Source organism: Phoca vitulina, unplaced genomic scaffold, assembly GCF_004348235.1.
Source record: "Phoca vitulina isolate PV1807 unplaced genomic scaffold, GSC_HSeal_1.0 scaffold94, whole genome shotgun sequence".
NCBI classification, from domain to species: domain Eukaryota; kingdom Metazoa; phylum Chordata; class Mammalia; order Carnivora; family Phocidae; genus Phoca; species Phoca vitulina.
This window is the reverse complement of record NW_022589797.1, coordinates 741,717-761,471: the sequence shown is the minus strand read 5'-3', so window position 1 is coordinate 761,471 and position 19,755 is coordinate 741,717. Positions and strand designations below refer to the sequence as shown.

Genomic DNA, 19,755 nt, shown 5'->3' with positions numbered 1-19,755 from the left:
TTATGAGATTATATTTTACAATTATTGAGTTGACTGTATACTGTAATTATCTGTTGGAGAGATCGCCTGCCTTTCTTAGCTTTCAAGCTCTCTAGAACTCCCAGGATTGTCTTGCTTAGCCCACAGGGTGTTTTTTTCCCCCCTCCTGCTTGGTTTCTCTCTCTATTACCCACTTCTCGCTCTCATTTGCAAGGTAATCGTCCCTTAAATAAACAAGAATTCTCTAAAGACTGAGCAGAAACCAGGGTTAAGTTGCACCGCCCTGGTTGACAGAGGGCCTTTTACGGAGATGCTCTTCCCCAACAGAATTGCTTGTTTCAAGGTCTTTTCCATTAGATCTTTGGGTATACTTCCAATATTGAAATAAGGAGCCTTTCTCCCCGTTTACCTCCAGGCTTTCTTAGACTTTCCAGCACAGTACAACAGAAAAAGTACCGTATATCTCTTCTAGTCCCATGTCCACCTCTTTTTTGCTCTGTAACAATGTTTTTCAACTTTGGCACTATGACATTTTGGACTAGATAATTCTATGTTATGGGAGCTGTCCTGTGCATTGTAGGATGTTTAGCAGCATCCCTGCCCTGTTACACTAGATGCCGGTAGTAGCTCCCAAGTCATGACAATAAAAAATGTCTCCAGTTGCTAAGAGAGTAGATCTTAAAAGTTTTCATCACAAGAAAAACACTAAGCGAACAAAACTTGTAAATATGTGTAGTGATGGATACGCACTAAACTTACTGTGGTAATCATTTCATAATATATACATATAATAAATCCTTTGTTGCACACATAAAAAGGTCTCCAGACACTGCTAGATGTGTACTGGGAAACAAAATCACTCCCAGCTGAGAACCAATGCCTTATAATATTGAGCAAGTGCTTGATTTCCCTGGCTGAGCCTTAGTTTCCTCATCTCTGTAATGTGGTTAATAATCCTTGCTTACGGCACAGGATAAAATATTTGTGCAAGTGTTTTGTGTATTTTAAAGTATTATGTACAAGTAAGAGGTTGGGTTAAGCCTGGCAGTAGAACTCAGCTCTGAATTCTATTACTGTCAGTATCTCAGTGCAGAGAGTGAAGCTGAGGATGTCGGGCCTTGGTGATGGGTCACAGGCCTTCTGACTTACTGTAGATGGTACTCTACAGGGCTGTTCTGTCCAAACAGGGAAAGTGGGTGGGTACACTTTAGGATGTAATGGGAGCAGGGCTTGACTAGATGATATGTTCCTTACCAGGCAGTCCTGAGGCAGCTGCAATGGGGGCATAGCTCCATTGGGAGGACATGTGGCATTCCTCAGAATGACTCTAGCTTTTCTTACAGTACTGAGCATTTAGCATTCTGGCATGCATGGTTTTGGCTAACATACCCATCTCTGGTCTGTTACTATTTTGGGCATCCCTCTCTCCCACCTGTTTCTTTCAGATTCAACAAACATTTGTTGTCTCTTACGTGCAGGGCATTGTATTGAGTGCTTTCATGTATTCTCTTTTATTCCTTTTAGAATTCTCTCGGTGGAATTACTTGTTTTACAGATAGCAACGATAGTAATAGTAATAGTAGCATTAGTCATAGAGGCAGCAGTAATAGAACTAACATGTGGAGTTCTTTTTTTTTTTTTTTAATTTTTTTTATTGTTATGTTAATCCCCATACATTACATCATTAGTTTTAGATATAGTGTTCCATGATTCATTGTTTGTGCATAACACCCAGTGCTCCATGCAGAACGTGCCCTCCTCAATACCCATCACCAGGCTAACCCATCCTCCCAACCCCCTCCCCTCTAGAACCCTCAGTTTGTTTTTCAGAGTCCATCGTCTCTCATGGTTCTTCTCCCCCTCCGATTTCCCCCCCTTCATTCTTCCCCTCCTGCTACATTCTTCTTCTTCTTTTTTTCTTTCTTAACATATATTGCATTATTTGTTTCAGAGGTACAGATCTGAGATTCAACAGTCTTGCACAATTCACAGCGCTTACCAGAACACATACCCTCCCCAGTGTCCATCACCCAGTCACCCCATCCCTCCCACCCCACCCCCCACTCCAGCAACCCTCAGTTTGTTTCCTGAGATTAAGAATTCCTCATATCAGTGAGGTCATATGATACATGTCTTTCTCTGTTTGACTTATTTCGCTCAGCATAATACCCTCCAGTTCCATCCACGTCGTTGCAAATGGCAAGATCTTATTCCTTTTGATGGCTGCATAATATTCCATTGTATATATATACCACATCTTCTTTAGCCATTCATCTGTTGATGGACATCTTGGCTCTTTCCACAGTTTGGCTATTGTGGACATTGCTGCTATAAACATCGGGGTGCACGTAGCCTTTCGGGTCCCTACTTTTGTATCTTTGGGGTAAATACCCAGTAGTGCAATTGCTGGATCATATAACATGTGGAGTTCTTACTTTGTGCCTGGCACTGTGCTCAGTGCTTTATATGTATTAAATCACTGAATCCTAGCATAGTAGGTACTATTATTTTGCTTCTTTGTACAGATGAGGAAACTGAGGCACAGTGTGATTCAATAGCTCATCCACATGACTAGGAAGTGGTAGATTCTGGATTTGAATCTAGGAAATTTGTCTCCAGAGACTGCTGTCTTAGGAAACAGGTCCAGAGTAATTAAATAACTTGTACAAGTTCATGGAGCTACTAAGAAGCAGGCTGGGATTCACACGAAATGTTGACTCCCGTCCATCACTCTTTCCAGTGTGCCAAGCACCATGCTTCTCATTGACCCATTCTTGCCTCTTTCTGGCTAGGATAGCTTCGGTGGTGCTAACTTAGTGGGGGAACTTAGGCTAGCCCGGTAGGGGGATCTATTAGAAGATACATCATGAATTCAAGATGGGATGATAAAAGGGGTGATAAAATGAGGCAAAGAGGAACGTCTGGTGGAGCTTTTCTTATTCAGTACTTTGTTCTGATTATTTCTTTTTACATCTGGTTTCTGTAGAATACTGCTTCTTTTAGTTAAGAGTACTTTTGTCTTGGGTGGTACTTTCTGAATTTAAAGGCATAACATTTCTTTTATTTTGATAGATCTGGTGATGGGCCTATTATCTGTGTTGCACCAGACCAGAAAGGGCTAGAACCTAGAACCAGACTTATCCTTGGGGTGGGCAGGTGCTGGTGGGAGAGAGGTATGTGAGGAGTTAAACCCTTATAGATGGTGTATTAGTTTCCTAGGGTTGTTGTAACAAAGTACTACAAGGCAGTGCCTTAAAACAACAAAAATTCATTCTCTCACATTTCTGGAGGCTAGAAGTCCAAGTTAGGTGTCGGTCGGGCCATGTTCTCTCTGAAGGCTCTAGGGGAGAATCCTTCTTTGCCTCTTTCTAGCTTCTGGTGTTTGCTGGCAATCCTTGGAAAGCGTTGAATTGTAGTTGCATCACTCCAGTCTCTGCCTCTGTCTTCACATGGCCTACTTCCCTGTGTTTGTGTCCTGTGTCCCAATTTCCCTCCTTTTAAAGGACACCAGTCATATTGAATTTAGGGCCCACCCATACTCAGTATGACCTCATCTTAACTTGATTACATCTGCAAAAGACTCTATTTCCAAATAAGAATGCATTCGCACGTTCTGGGTGGACATGCGTTTGGGACCGCACCCGGTGCGGATGGTGTCCAAAGAGTAAGCAGCAAAAGGCTCCACTCTCAGCATGAGGGGAGACTCCCAGAGTTCGTGGGGATTCTGACCAGTGAATGAAACATGACGGAGGACACTGTAGGTACAGGTTGTGATTGCAGATTCAGGTAGGTCATAACCATTTGATCAGTGTAAGCAGGTAGGAGAGTCCTTACCCCAGGCCGGTCTCTACTTTCTCTGGGACTCTGGCAAAAGCAAGCCAAACTGTTTGAGAGAGCAGGCAAATGGTCAGGTTGCTAAGAAAGAGAAGAAGTTAAGAGACCCAGGATTTGAATCATGAGAGGCCTTGACTTGATCTCAGGAGTAAGGAGAAGCTCAGATAGGAGGGTGGGGCCAACTAGGTCAGGACCAGTCAAACGGCAACTGTGACTTACTGCTCAGGCCCAGAGAGTTGGTTGAAGCATCTAAAAATGCCCCCTTTCTAGGGATAGGCCTGCACAGAGCAAGGAGAAGTGAATTAAAGGCTTTCTCACTGTAATTCAGTTTCCAGCACTGGCTAGTATTAAGGTGCACTGGCAAGGTGTAAATAAGAGCGGGCTCTCTGGATGATATTGAGTGCTCTGGATAAAGGAGATTGAAAAATTTAATAACATTAAATGTTATTTGTAAGTGAAAGAAAGCTGTTGCCCTTTCTGGGAAACACTTTGTAGGCCAGCCTCTCTGCTCTCATCAGAGAGGCTGAGTCAGAGATTGAGTTGTTTTGACATTGACACCTTTTCTTTTTAAATTTATTGCTTGATAACGCTTCTTTGGAACTCTGCTTATTTCTTTAACATAATCAAAATCCAAACTGCCATGTAGTCCTAGGACTCTGAGCAACCCATATGTGTCTGTTTCTCTCCTCGCCTTGGAACTGGGCTGATTTCTGTGAGAATGATGTCCTAGACAGTTTATAAGAACAGAGAACCCCAATGCTTGGGCTAGTCGATGGCTTCTCCATCTATCTGTCTCCACCCTTCTAGCCTTCTTTAACTGCTGTAGGTTTTATGCATGCACGCATGTGTCCATGTGTGCTTATCCTTGTCTCCCTGGACCTATATTACATTTCTGACTCAGGAGCCTTATTCAGTGCCTTTTGTTTTCCATCATTAGGTTTTTTTTTTTTTTTTTTTTAAAGATTTTATTTATTTATTTGACAGAGAGAGACAGCGAGAGAGGGAACACAAGCAGGGGGAGTGGGAGAGGGAGAAGCAGGCTTCCCGCCGAGCAGGGAGCCCGATGCGGGGCTCGATCCCAGGACCCTGGGATCATGACCTGAGCCGAAGGCAGACGCTTAACGACTGAGCCACCCAGGCGCCCCTCCGTCATTAGTTTTGGGGACCCTCTGGAATTTGCCAGCAGACTATGTTCCTTCGTTCCCACAGTTATCACAAAGAATTCTGTGATGAATGTTACTGTTCATATATTTTTATATGCCAAATTATTTGCTTAGGATAAATTGCTGAAGTGAAATTGCTGGATCAAAGATACGCGATTTTGAATGTTTTTTATGTGTATTTCTAAATTATTCTCCAGGAAAGCTTATATTCTCTAGTTGTATATATAAGCACTCTTGTCCCTGAACTCTTATTAACACTGGATAATGTTTTTAAGTTTGTCAGTTTGATAGACAACAGATGGTATTGTAATTTTGTTTAAATGAATTACTTTTTTATTACTAGATTAGTTGGACATACTATCATGTTTATGGCCATTTAAAAGTTCTTGTTTTGGAAATTATCCATGAATATTCTTTGTTCATTTTCTTTTGGTGTGTTTGCTTTTCATCCCATTCCTTTATTTACTACACAGATATTAATTGAATACCTTTTATATGCTAGGGCCAGACACTGTTCTTGGAAAACAGTACTGACAAAATCCCTGTGATTAAGGAGCTTATGTTCTATTGTAGTAAGGCAGAAAATAAATAAGTAAATATGTAATATGATGAGTGGGGATAAGGTATGAAAGGGAGGTAAAGAATGATTGTGGGGGATGCTATGTTATAAAAGCAGTCGTGGGAGGCCTCACTGATACCACTAGTGTATAGTGGAGACCTGAAGATTAAGGCCAAAGCTCTGCTGGTGTTTGGGGAAAGCATTATAAGGCAGAAGAAACAAACAGTGCAAAGGCCCTGAGGTTGGACTGTGTTTGACATGTGACTGTAGTTTGGTGAATGAGGGGAAGAGTTAGGTGAGTCTGAGAGGTAGCAAGGAGTTGGGTGGTTGTGGGGATATGGAACATGCATGCAGGGCCTTGGAACCAGAATAAGGTATTTGGACATTATTCTGAGTGATCTGGGGAAGCACTGGAGAGTTTTGAGTGGTGAAGTGGCATGACCTGAACCGATGTTTTAAGAGAACATGGGTGGTGGTGAGTGGAGACTAGCCTCTGGGGGTCGGGGAGGGTCAGTAGTGGAATCTGGAACATCAGTTAGGAGTCTCTTGCAATATGCCAGATGGGAGATGCTAGTGGCATGGTGGAAATAGTGACAAGTGGTTCTGGATAGATTTTTAACATAGAACCAATAGATTTTGCTGATGGTTCAGGTGTGAGGTTCTGAGAGAGAGAGGAATTAAAGATGACTCTGTTTTCTGGCCATTAGTAGAGATGGGGGAAAATGTGGGCAGCACATGTTGGCTGGTTGTGAAATCTTAGTGATTTATAAGAGCTTTTTATGTGATGAAGTTTATTAATATTCAGTCATTTAGGTGGAAAAATTTTCTTTCCTCTGTTTTTAATTAACTTTGTTAGTGCTGTTTGCTATATAGAAATGTCAACTAGTCTTTATAGTTTTTGGGTTTGCTGTCATGTTTAGAAAAATTCTAAAAATAATCACCTCTTCTTTACTTAAGTACTCTATGGTTTTGTATTTCCATTCCCTCTTTAATCTGGATGAAATTAATTTTGGTATAAACTGTAAATTAAAGTTCAATCTTAATTGATTGAACTTTCAATAATTAATCTGTTATCCTAGCACCATTAAACAATTTGTTCTTTGTTAAGAGAAATGGTTGTATCATTTCCTCTGAATTGTGAAAGAGGGGTATGTGGCAGGTTGTGTAAAAAGATATGCTATTACGTATTAGTGTTTAGCAAGCCCTTGGTTTTGTCTTTGGTTGAGGTTGATGACTCGGTAACTATAATTTCTGAGTATCCTAGATTGTAAACATTTGTCTCCTGAACCTCTTCCATTCCCAAAACATGTACTTGACTTAGAAAATGGCCTGCATCAGTTTCCCTCAATGATTGTGAATTCTGTCCTATGGATGATATGTGACCTGTTTTTAACCACAGCCTATGTCCTGCCACCAAATGTGTTTTCTGCTACTTCATTTTGTCAACTGATAATTGTTCTGAGATAATAAACTAAAATTTGCTTTAGCAATATGAAAATTGACTACAGTGTGTACTGGCTGTCATTTATTCACATTACACATCCCAAAGCCCTCCACATTTATGTATTCCAGTCATTTCTCTGTGCTCTAGTACTTCTCTGATATGTGGATAATGTAGAGGTGACGATATGTAATTTGTTGGATTTTCTTCTTTAGGGCAAAAAATATGTTCCTTATGTTGTTAATAATGTTTACCAAATCTTATATTTGGGTTGTCTTCAAGCTTGGAAGTAAACCTCCAGCATTTTGTCATCTTAGAAATTGATGCCAAGGCTGATTGAACCTAAATCTCTTAAATGTTTCTTGTTTTTTGTAGAGAGGGAAATATGAGGTTCCTAAGTGGCTGTCTTCCAGTAGCATTCTGCTTCTTCAACAAATGCTACAGGTAAACTTTGTTATTTATTTTTTAAATAATAGAAGTCTACTGCAGTTGTTTGATCCAACCCTAAGATGACTGTGGTCCTGCTTCATTTGGAGGACAGTGCTGTTTTTCTATTACCTTAACAAAATTCCATTCATTATATCTACCGCCCTTCTCTAGATGCTGTCTTAATTGTGTTGCAAATGCATTTTCTTTCATACCTCTACCATATGTCTTTGCTGATGTGGTTTTCCTTCCTTTTTCTTGAGCATCGTGTGTTTTCTCTGACCAGCTCTTGCTCTACACTCTTCCCCTTTCTTGCTCCCACTCTTGCATGTTAAGTGTAGAGTAGACAGGGAGTACATGCTTGAATGAGCTGATGGATAATCGAGTGGACCCCATGACCTCATGCAATGGTTCTCAAACTGTAGCATGTATCAAGATTTCCAGATGGGCTTGTTAAAACACAGATTGCTGGGTGCCACCCCGAGAGTTCCCGATTCAATAGATCTGGGGCAGGACTAGGGGATTTCCCTTTCTAACAAGCTTCCGGATGTTGCTGATGCTGCTGGTCTTGGTACCACACTTTGAGAACCACTGATTTAGGGGAATGGCCTCTGAGGGCTAAAGGTAGGAGTGCTGAAATCTAGGTATCTACCCTGCCAATCGGTAGGCATGCCACCTAACCTGGTTCTGATTTGTCAAATGGGGATTCTGAGCCTGGCCTCACTGCTATGTAGTGTTATGAGGATAAAATGAGATAAATAGGAAACACTTTGAAAATATGAGTACCTTATTAGTGCAATATTTTTTTTCATTATTATGTATTCAGAGTATCTTCCAGTTTTCCCATCTATTAAGCCATCTCCACTTTTTATTCAGAATTTACCTCAGGCTCACCCACCTTGATTAAGTAGGGCCAGACCACCAAATCTCCATAATGAGATTGAAAACACCTCATCCTTTCTTCTAAACTCCAAAAAACTTAATCTTTGTTGATTATTTTTCCTCTCCTCACATTTGAAAATTACAAATGGAAAAGAAAGGTGTGCTTTTCAACTTGTTCTATGTGATTGTAAGCTCATTGGAGGTAGAGATTGCATATTCACTATGAAGGCCCTGCATTGTGGCTGCTTGAATATTAAATTGGTGAATATTTCCTGTGAATAGGTTTTCCAGCAAAGACTATTACATCATACAATAGATTGACTGAACTTCATGAATAATGTTCATACCAATGAAGTTCATGTTTGTTAAACATTTATCTTCTAAGCGCGTGTTGGTTCCTGTAGTTTTCTTACCTTTATTGCCTTCTTTAAAGAATTTATTCCAAGGCCATTTTAAGGTCTTTGACAGCATTATTGTGATGATAAAGTTTACATCTGTTCTGATGAATTTTGAGTTCTCAGGAGGAAAGGAGTTCTGTGTTCTCTATTTGAAATGTTAATCTCTAGCTACTTCTCAATGGCCACTAGGTGGACCCAAAGAAACGGATTTCTGTGAAAAATCTATTGAGCCATCCCTGGATCATGCACAATTACAACTGTCCTGTTGAGTGGCAAAGCAAGAAATCTGTAAGTAAAATGAAGTCCAGGAGAATTTTTCACAAAAACTTTGTTTGATCTTTGTGTGGATTCAGGACCTACAGTGATGGTTTAAATATAAAAGAAAATGTATTTTGTAGACTTGTTTATCAGATTGGGGTTTGTGAGGCTTGTAACCTAATTAATTATACATTTGCCTGTTAATCTTTAGGACAGTGGCTCTTAATTTGGGCTGCACATGAGAATCATTGAGACCTTAAAAAAAAAAATGCCTGTGCTGATCCCAGAACAATTAGTGGTTAATTTTAAAAGCTTCCAGGTATTTCTTACATGTAGTCAGGATTGTGAACAGTGCTCTGGAAATCACAGGCAAGTCGCTTAACTTTGCCAAATCTATTTGTTCGTCTGTAAAAAGTAGATTAACAGTTCTGTCTACTTCCCAGAGGAGTTATGAAGTTATAGCGGTTCTCAAACTTTTAAGTCTGAGGACTCCTTTACACTCTTAATATTTATTTATTGATTCATTTAAAAGTAACAGTAGTAAACCTATTACATTTTTATCTCAAGTTAATTTTTTCCTGAAAAATAACTTTAAAAATAAATTTAATGAGAGGAGTAGCATCTTTTCAAATTCCTTTAAAGTCTAGCTTGATAGAAGACACTAGGATCTCATGTGCTTCTGTATTCTGTCTGTTTTGATATGTTGTTTTGATTAAAGTATATGAAGAAAAAGCAGCCTCACACAGATATGTACTAGGAAAATGGATTAACACCTTAAGAGCTTTTTAAGATAATTAGGGATATTCTGTGATAGTCCATTAATACTTGACAAATAGTGGTTTCTTAAGGGTTAGTTGCTTGTGGAATCAATGAAGTTATTGTACTCTATTACATTAAAATCCATTGGTCTTTCCACTGGATCTCTTCCCCACGTAACATTATGAATTGGTCATTTGGAAAATATTGTTTTGCTGAGTTATTCAGATGTTCCAAAAGTTAACACCTTTCATTATACATTAGAAAAAAACCCTCACATTCCTTAAAGTCACTATTGATCTCATTAGAAGAGTCTTTAAGAATTGGAAAACTGTAAAAAAAAAAAAAAGAATAGGAAAGCTGTTAAACTAATGGTGGCAGGTACAAATTTTCCAAAATCCTAATTTTCTTTTTAAAGATTTATTTCTTTAGGTGGGGAGGGGCAGAGGGAGAGGGAGAGAGAGTCTTAAGCAGACTCCACGCTGAGCACAGAGCCCAACGCAGGGCTCGATCTCATGACCCCGAGATCACGACCTGAGCTGAAACCAGGAGTCGGACACTTTAACTGACTGAGTCACCCAGGTGCCTCCCAAAATCATAATTTTTGATTGAAAGCCCAAATTATATCATTAGCAACAAATACTGTCAGTTGTTTGTTTTCCTTTAAGTGACAAGTTCCTTTTGTTCATTTTTGAGAAAATGCTAAATACCCAAGTGTAAATATATTTTGTCTTTCAATTGAAAATGGCATTCCAGGAAGAAAACAGGTGATTCAACTTATAACTCAGTCGCACAGGTGCTTCTCCTCCATATTTTGGTGTGCAGAAGTGCTTTCTGCATGCTTCCCACTTTGTCACATAGAATATCAAAAACACGTGTCCTGGGGCACCTGGGTATCTCAGTTGTTAAGCGTCTGCCTTCGGCTCAGGTCATGATCCCAGGGTCCTGGGATCGAGCCCCGCATCGGGGTCCCTCCTTGGCAGGGAGCCTGCTTCTCCCTCTCCCGCTCCCCCTGCTTGTGTTCCTTCTCTTGTTGTCTCTCTCTCTGTCAAATAAATAAATAAAATCTTAAAAAAAAAAGTGTCCTGAGTGGCCAAGGTTTAATAAAATTAGTACTTTTTACTACATCAATGATATTCTTAATTGAAACTGCCTTAAAAAATTTTTCTTTGAACTGTAAGTGCATGACCAAGAATATGGTATCCTAATATAGTTTTGTGTCATTGCTTTGATTCATACTAAGGCACCAGCAGTGTTACTCATCATTGCGTTTGCACCATCACCACAAATGTTAACATTGTAAAAAATGAAAAACAGTATTATTATAAAAATAGGTTTGATCTTGGAGATCCTCAGGGCTCTGTGGACTATACCCTGAGAACTGGTCTAATATATATGTATGAAAAAACTGTAAACAGTCCTATATGAGTTTAAGCAGTTCTTTAAATAATTATTCTTGCATTAATGTTTAAATCTCTCTTTTTTTTTAACAAATGGCAACTTGAACTTAGCAAAAGTGTGAATGTTACTAAAGGATATGTATATTTTGATATTACTTAACTATTACTGTGTAAAATGAAATCTCAGAATTTAGTGACTTAAAACAATAATAACTTATAATTCAGTGGACCAGCAATTTGGGCTGGCTCAACTGGGCAGTTCTTGTGCAGGCCTTACCTGGAGTCGTCATGTGACTGCAGTCATGTGGTGACTTTATTGTAGCGGGATGTAGCTATTTGTACCATCTGTCTGTTGGGCTACATTGCCGCAGGCTAGTCTGGGCTTCTTGAAATCCCGCCTGGATTCCAAAAGAGGCAAGAAAGTGGGCAAATTCTAATCCTTCATTTTTCAAGCATTTTTCAAGTCTCTGCTTGCATCATGTTTGCTAATAGCCCATTCACCAAAGCAAACCACATGGCAGAGCCTGGAACCACTGTGAAAGGTGTGTCCTTCTAAGTCAATACAATTCATATCCCTAAAATATAGATAAGGAAATCAAGAAATGAAAAATAACAGTTAAAAAAAATAAATTTTGAAGAGTGGCATCACTTTACATCTTTGCAGATTACTTTTAAACCTGGCTTAATAGAAGACCTTAGATACTTACCTGTTTTTGCATTCAGTCTGTTTTGCTTTGTTGTTCTGATCAAAGCATATGAAGAAAATGTAGCCTCACATAGATCTGTGGTTAGAAAAGTAATTTAATACTTTAAAGGAGAAGTATTTTAATGCCCTTTTCAGATAATTGAGCACGTTCTCTGATAATCCACTAAAATTTCTGCAGTGGAGGGGGTATGTGCATGGGTCAACAGAATAGCTTGGAGGTTTTTCAGACATGCCACAATGCGGACTTAGTAGAGCTGTGAGGTATTTGCTTTCTGGAATAATCACACTAATAAATATAAATAAATACTCTTCCCAATAGCCAACTAGTCTTGGAAAAACAGAGTAAGCTTGTTTTTAGCTCCTTCTCATTAGTCTGCCCACTGTTACGAAATCCCTTCTGATTCTCCTTTGACTGCCAGCTCCTAAAATTTCTTTTCCATATTCCCTTTGGTCCTCCATGACATCTTTAGTATCTATCGAGCAAATGCAGTTAGAGCAGCAACTTAATTTTTTTTTAAGTTTTTACTTAAATCCCAGTTAACATAGTGTAATATTAGTTTCAGGCGTACAATATAGATTCAGCACTTCTATACATCACCTGGTGCTCATCAAAACAAATGTACTCCTTAATCCCCATCACCTGTTTCGTCCACCCTCCTGCCAACCTCCCTTCTGCTAGCCCACAGTTTGTTCTCATCAGTTCTGCTAACCATCAGTTTGTTCTTTAAGAGTCTGTTTCTTGGTTTGCTTCTCTTTCTCTCTCTCTTCTTCCCCTTTGCTTGTTTGTTTTGTTTCTTAAATTCCACATATGAGTGAAATCATATGGTATTTGTTTTTCTCTGACTGACTTATTTCATTTAGCATAATACTCTCTAGCTCCATTCATGTTCAAATGGCAAGATTTCATTCTTTTTTATGGCTGAGTAATATTTCAGTGTGTGTGTATACACACACACACATATATATACACACATACACCACATCTTCATCCATCCATCGATGGACACTTGGGCTGTTTCTATAATTTGGCTATTGTAGATAATGCTGCTATAAACATCGGGTGCATGTATTCCCCCCTTTTAAAAATTTTTTTAAGATTTTATTTATTCATTTGACAGAGGGAGAGACAGTGAAAGAGGGAACACAAGCAGGGGGAGTGGGAGAGGGAGAAGCAGGCTCCCCGCTGAGCAGGGAGCCCGATGCGGGGCTTGATCCCGGGAACCTGGGACCATGACCTGAGCCAAAGGCAGACACTTAATGACTGAGCCACCAAGGCGCCCCTGTTCCCCCCTTTTTAAAAAATATTTTATTTTTAAGTAATCTCCACACACAATGTGGGCTTAAACTCACAACCCTGAGATCAAGAGTTGTATGCTTCACTGACTGAGCCAGCCAGCCCCCTTTTTGAATTAGTATTTTTGTATTCTCTGGCTAAATAGTGTGATTCCGGATTGTAAGGTAGTTCTATTTTTAAGGTTGTTTTTTTTTTAAGATTTATTTATTTATCTGAGAGAGAGAGAGAACACGTGAGCAGGGGGAGGGGGAGAGGGAAAGAATTTCAAGCAGACTCCCTGCTGATTGTGGAGCCTGGTGCAGGGCTCGATCTCAGGACCCTGAGATCATGACCTGAGCCAAAACCAAGAGTCAGAATCGGCTGAGGCACCCAGGTGCCCCTTATTTTTAATTTTTTGAGAAACCTCCATATTGTTTTCCAGAGTGGCTGCACTAGTTTGCATTCCCACCAACATTGCAAGAGCATTCATTTGCCTTTTTCTACATCCTCACCAACACCTGTTGTTTATGTTGTTGATTTTAGCTATACTGAAAGGTGTGAGGTGATAGGTCATTGTTGTAGTTTTGACTTACATTTCCGATGATGAGTGATGTTGAGCATCTTTTCATGTGTCTGTTGGCCATCTGTATGTCTTCTTTGGAAAAATGTCTATACATGTCTTCTGCTGATTTTTAATTGGATTATTCATCTTTTGGGTGTTGAGTAGGATAAGTTCTTTATATATTTTGGATACTAACCCTTTATCAGATATATCATTTGCAAATAAATATATTCTCCCATTCCATAGGTTGCCTTTTAATTTTGTTGATTGTCTCCTTCACTGTGCAGAAGCTTTTTATTTTGATGTAGTTCCAATGATTTACTATTTTGTTTCCCTTGCCTCAGGAGACATATCTAGAAAGAAGTTGCTATGTCAAAAAAGTTACTGCCTGTGTTCTTGTCTAGGATTTTTATGGTTTCAGGTCTCACATTTAGGTCTTTAATCCATTATTGAATTTATTTTTGTTTATGGTGTAAGAAAATGGTCCAGTTTTATTCTTTTGTATATTGCTGTCCAGATTTCCCAACACCATTTGTTGAAGAGACATTCTTTTTCCCATTGGATATTCTTTCCAGCTTTCTTGAAGATTAATTGACTATATAATTGTGGATTCATTTCTGGGTTTTCTATTCTGTTCGATTGATCTATGTGTCTATTTCTGTGCCAGTACAATACTGTTTCGATTACTACAGCTTTGTAATATAACTTGAAGTCCAGAATCATGACTTCTTGGCTACTTGGGGTCTTTTGTGGTTCCATACAGATTTTTGGGATTGTTTGTTCTAGCTCTGTGAAAAATGCTGTTGGTATTTTGATAGGAATTGCATTAAATGTGTAGATTGCTTTAAGTGGTATAGACATTTAACAATATTTGTTCTTCGAATCCATGAACATGGAATGTCTTTCCATTTCCTTGTGTCATTTTTTATTTCTTTAATTAGTGTTTTATAGTTTTCAGAATACAAGTCTTTTACCTCTTTGGTTAGGTTTATTCCTAGGTATCTTACTGTTTTTGGTACAACTGTAAATGGGATTGATTACTTAATTTCTCTCTCTCTCTTTTTAAATGATTTTATTTATTTATTTGAGAGAGAGCAAAAGAGCACAAACAGGGGGAGCAGCAGAGGGAGAGGGAGAAGCAGGCTTCCCGCTGAGCAGGGAGCCTGACGTGGGGCTTGATCCCAGGACCCTAGGATCATGACCTGAGCTGAAGGCAGACGCTCAACTGACTGAGCCACCCAGGCGCCCCTTAATTTCTCTTTCTGCTGCTTCATTATTGATGAATAGAAATGCAGCAGATTTGTGTACATTGAATTTATATCCTGCAACTTTACTGAATTTGTGTCTCAGGTCTAGCAGTTTTTGGTGGAGTCTTTTGGGTTTTCCACATAGAGTATCATGTTACTTGCAAATAGTGAAAGTTTTACTTCTTTCTTGACAATTTGGATGCCTTTTATTTCTTTTTGTTGTCCGATTGCTATGGCTAAGACTTCTAGTATTATGTTGAATAAAAGTGATGAGAGTCAACATCCCTGTCTTGTTCCTGACCATAGAGGAAAAGCTCTCAGTTTTTCCCCATTTAGGATGATGTTAGCTGTGGGTTTTTCATATATGGCCTTTATTATGTTGAGGTATATTCCCTCAAAACTTACTTTGTTGAGGGTTTTTATAGTGAATGGATGTTGTACTTTGTCAAATGCTTTTTCTGCATCTATTGAAATGATCATATGGTTCTTATCCTTTCTCTTAGTGATGTGATGTAACATGTTGATTGATTTACGAATATTGAACCAGCCTTGCAACCCAGGAATAAATCCTCCTTGATTGTGGTTAATGATTTTTTTTTTAAAAGATTTTATTTATTTATTTGACAGAGACAGAGATAGCGAGAGCAGGAACACAAGCAGGGGGAGTGGGAGAGGGAGAAGCAGGCTTCCCCTCGAGGAGGGAGCCTGATGTGGGACTCGATCCCAGGACCCTGGGATCATGACCTGAGCCGAAGGCAGACGCCTAATGACTGAGCCACCCAGGCGCCCAATGGTTAATGATTTTTTTAATGTATTGTTGGATTTGGTTTGCTAGTATTTTATTGAGAACTTTTGCATCTATGTTCATCAGGGATGTTGGCCTGTAGTGCTTTTTTTCAGTGGTGCCTTTATCTGGTTTGGTATCAGGGTAATGCTGACCTCATAGAATGAATTCGGAAGTTTTCCTTCCTTCTCTTATTTTTTGGAATAGTTTGAGAAGAACAGGTATTAACTCTTCTTTTTTTTTTTTTTTTTTTATTATTTTTATTTGTTTATTTGACAGAGAGATAGAGAGCACAAGTAGAGTGGCAGGCAGAGGTAGAGGGAGAAGCAGGATCCCCGCTGAGTGGGGAGCCCGATGCGGGGCTCGATCCCAGGACCCTGGAATCATGACCTGAGCTGAAAGCAGACGCTTAACCGACTGAGCCACCCAGGCGCCCCCCCCCTTTTTTTTAAGTATGCGCCACGCCCGGCATGGAGCCCAACGTTCAAGATGTCAGCCTCTTGAACTCACAACCCTGAGATTAAGACCTGAGCTGAGATGAAGAGTCATATGCTTAACTGACTGAGCCACCCAGGCGCCCCTAACTCTTAAAATGTTTGGTAGAATTCACCTTTGAAGCCATCTCATCTAGTCCTGGACTTTAGTTTGTTGGAAGTTTTTTGATTACTGATTCAATTTCTTTGCTGGTTATTGGTCTGTTCAAGTTTTCTATTTCTTCCTGTTTCAGTTTAGGTAGTTTATATGTTTCTAGGAATTTATCCATTCCTTCTAGCTTGTCCAATTTGTTGGCATATAGTTTTTCATAAATAATCTCTTATAATTATATTTCTGTGTTGTTGGGTATTTCTCCTTTGTCATTTGTGATTTTGTTTATTTGGGTCCTTTCTCTTTTCTTTTTGATAAATCTGGCTAGAGGTTTATCAGTTTTATTAATTGTCAAAGAACCAGCTCCTGGTTTCATTGATCTATTGTGTGTTGTTTTTTTTTTTTTTAGTTTCTGTATCATTTATTTCTGTTCTTACCTTTATTTCCTTCCTTCTGATGCCTCTAGGCTTCCCCTGTTGTTCTTTCTCTAGCTGCTTTAGCTGTAAGGTTAGGTTGTTGAGCAGCAGCTTCATTCTAGCGACTATCAGTACTGAGCCTCAGGACAGCAGAGGGTGCAGGTATGTGAGCAGTGCAGTAGCAGGGCCAGGCAGGTGGGTATGTGTCCCTTAAGGGGGGGGTGGGTGGTGCAGATGCCTGTGTTCAACCATTGGGGGTCATCATTTCTCCATGTGTGGGAGGGCTTTGCGTGTCTTCTCAGCCATGATCCTAATAGGATAGGATACACTACTGCTTGTGGGAGAACAGATGCCAACATGAAGAAAGTCTCTGATTTTACCAACACAAAAATTATTTTAAATTTGGGTGCAGTATAAAGTAAAATATATGGTTTTGAGTGTTCAAAAAAAGTATATAATTTTCCTTATATCTTAGTATAATAATTGCTAGTATTTACTGAATACTTACTATCATTGAATAGTGTGCTATTACAGTAAGAACTCTATATTATACTAGAGTATAATATAGAGCACTTAGGGTATTCCCTTTAAGAGTCAGGTGCTATTCTTTTTTTTTTTTTTTTTTAAGGATTTTATTCATTTATTAGAGAGAGAGAGAGCTCACAAGCAGGGGGGAGGGGTAAAGGGAGAAGCAGACTCCCTGCTGAGCAGGGAGCCCGATGCAGGACTACATCCCAGGACCCTGGGATCATGACCCGAGCCGAAGGCAGATGCTCACCCAACTGAGCCACCCAGGCACCTGAGAGTCAGGTGCTATTCTATGGGCTTTGTGTTTTTAATTCTTTTCACTCATTTAATCTTCATACCAACCCTCTGAAGTAGATACTGTTATTGTCTCCATTTTGCAGATGAAGCAACTGAGACACAGGTTGTAAAGTAACTTCCCCAAGATCAAACAACTAGTAAGTGTAGAACCAGGATTTGAACCTAGACATAAGGGCTCCAGAATGTGATGGATCTGACAGGTCAAATCATTCAAATCTAGGGCCTGCATCCTATGTAGCTGTGGCCTTTGGGATGAGGGTTGCTTGTCTTGTCTCTATTAAGAGGTGGCATTGTGGTTCGGTAGAACAAACTCTGGGCTAGTAATGAAAAATGCCAGTCTTGGGCACATTGCAGGAATTTTTCCAAGTCTTCATTTTCTTACCTCCAATACGGGTATTCTGCTGTCAGCCTCTTATGTATGTTTGGGTTATGTTTGCCATTTATAAAGTGCCTTTATGTGTTATATCGTTCATCTGTCTTGCCTGCCTTACAGTACTGCTTTGGGGATCAAATGAGTAATATACAGGAGAACTATAAGCAATGATTGTTGCTTTTCAAAGTATTTGCTTTTCTCCCCTCGGTTTTCTGTTTCTTCAAGAGTGAATTATAAAAAATAATTCAAATTTACTTGGATATTTAATGTATAGGTGCTATTCTATAACTCTATGCATGATCTCCTTCTATCATTTTCACACATAGCTCTAGTACCCAAGTATTGTATCAAATAGAAGTTATATTCAGTTCTATTTTCTGCCCTACTGAACAGGAAATGTAGTAGGCACGGATAATCCAAAATAATTGGTTAGCTTTTGGTATTCATTTTTGTACTTAATTTAACTTGAGTATGTGTGGCTGAGAATTCAGAGTACAGATCTTCCTTGACTTAAGGGGTTACATCCCAATAAACCCATCGTAAATTGAAAATATTGTAAGTCGAAAATGCATTTAATGCATCTAACCTGCTGAACGGCATAGCTTAGCCTCGCCTCCCTTAAACATGTTTGGAGCACTTACATTAGGTACAGTTGGGCAAACTCATCTAACACAAAACCTATCTTATAGTAAAGTGTTGAGTATCTCATGTAACTTACTGATTACTGAAAGGGAGAGATGGAATGATCGTATGGGTACGGAATGGTTCTAAGTGTATTGGCTCTTTAGTCTCATGATCACGTGGCTGACAGGGAGCGGCAGCTTGTTGCTCTGCCCAGCATCAAGAAGAGTATTATACTGTATATCATTAGCCAGAAAAAAGATCAAAATTCAAAATTTGTAGTATGGTTTTTACTGAATGTGTATCGCTTTTGCAGCATGGTAAAGTTGAAAAATTGTAAGTTGAGCAGTTGTAAGTCTGGGACCATCTATACTTAAAGTATTGAGTCTCTTTGGAAAACCCAGCTTGAGATAAGCCATATGGTTCAGACTTTGGTGTCTTGTCCACCCCACTCTTTATTCTCTCCAGTTCAGGAGTCCAGCAAAGAAGCTAGCACCTTCTTCCTACCCTTCCCTCCTTTCCCCCACACACCTTGTGGTAAAGGCACAAAGCAGGAGGCTAGGGAGAGAGAGAAAGGGTTTTTTTGTTTGTTTTTAGGAGAGTAACTTTTTTTTTTTGAGATAGAGAGTAAGAGAGAGCAGATCAGGGGGAAGGGCAGAGGGAGAGGGAGAGTGAGAATCTTAAGCAGGCTCTACAAGTGCGAAGCCTGATGCGGGGCTCAATCTCAGGACCCTGAGATCATGACCTGAGCCGAAACCAGGAGTCGGACACTTAACTGACTGAGCCACCCAAGCAGCCCTGTTTTTAGGAGAGTAACATTAAGATTATGGAGGGAACCCCAGAAATCTTCTCACTTGAGCAGTAGTCACTCAATTGGTGTCAAAGAAGATGCCCAACTGGTGGTAAAGTGTCTGAGCTTCTAAGGCTGGGACCTTCCTGAAGGGGGAATTTACAATAGGGGGAACTGCTAAGGTCAAAGCAACACAGTGAAAACTTATCTTAGCATTTTGGACTTTTATATAGTACCATTAGTGTAAGTCTCTGTGGTCTCCACATTCTCCGTAACCCATGAGGTTGTGCTTACACCAGCCAGTGATGCAGGTCGTTGTTTCTAGTGTTCCTCTGTGTTCATGATGGCAGCATGACTTTCTTTTGAATCCATTACTATAAGTGTGGTGTCCAGAACAAGGGAAGGTTCATGATATTGCTCTGTTTTGTGGCGGGCAAACCTCTCCTGGTATATTATGTTTGGTTCTGAACACTTCAC

General features: G+C 39.6%; 1 protein-coding gene across 7 annotated transcripts in view; it reads left to right on the top strand.

Annotated features, from left to right (window-relative positions):
* The window catches only part of MELK (maternal embryonic leucine zipper kinase), an 81,323-nt gene that overhangs the window by 29,341 nt on the left and 32,227 nt on the right, over positions 1 to 19,755 (top strand). For all 7 annotated transcript variants that reach the window (XM_032396876.1, XM_032396874.1, XM_032396873.1 and 4 more), the window contains 2 exons: positions 7,352 to 7,420; positions 8,872 to 8,970. In XM_032396876.1, the coding sequence (XP_032252767.1) occupies positions 7,352 to 7,420; positions 8,872 to 8,970 (168 nt within the window). The remainder of the gene's footprint in view (positions 1 to 7,351; positions 7,421 to 8,871; positions 8,971 to 19,755) is intronic.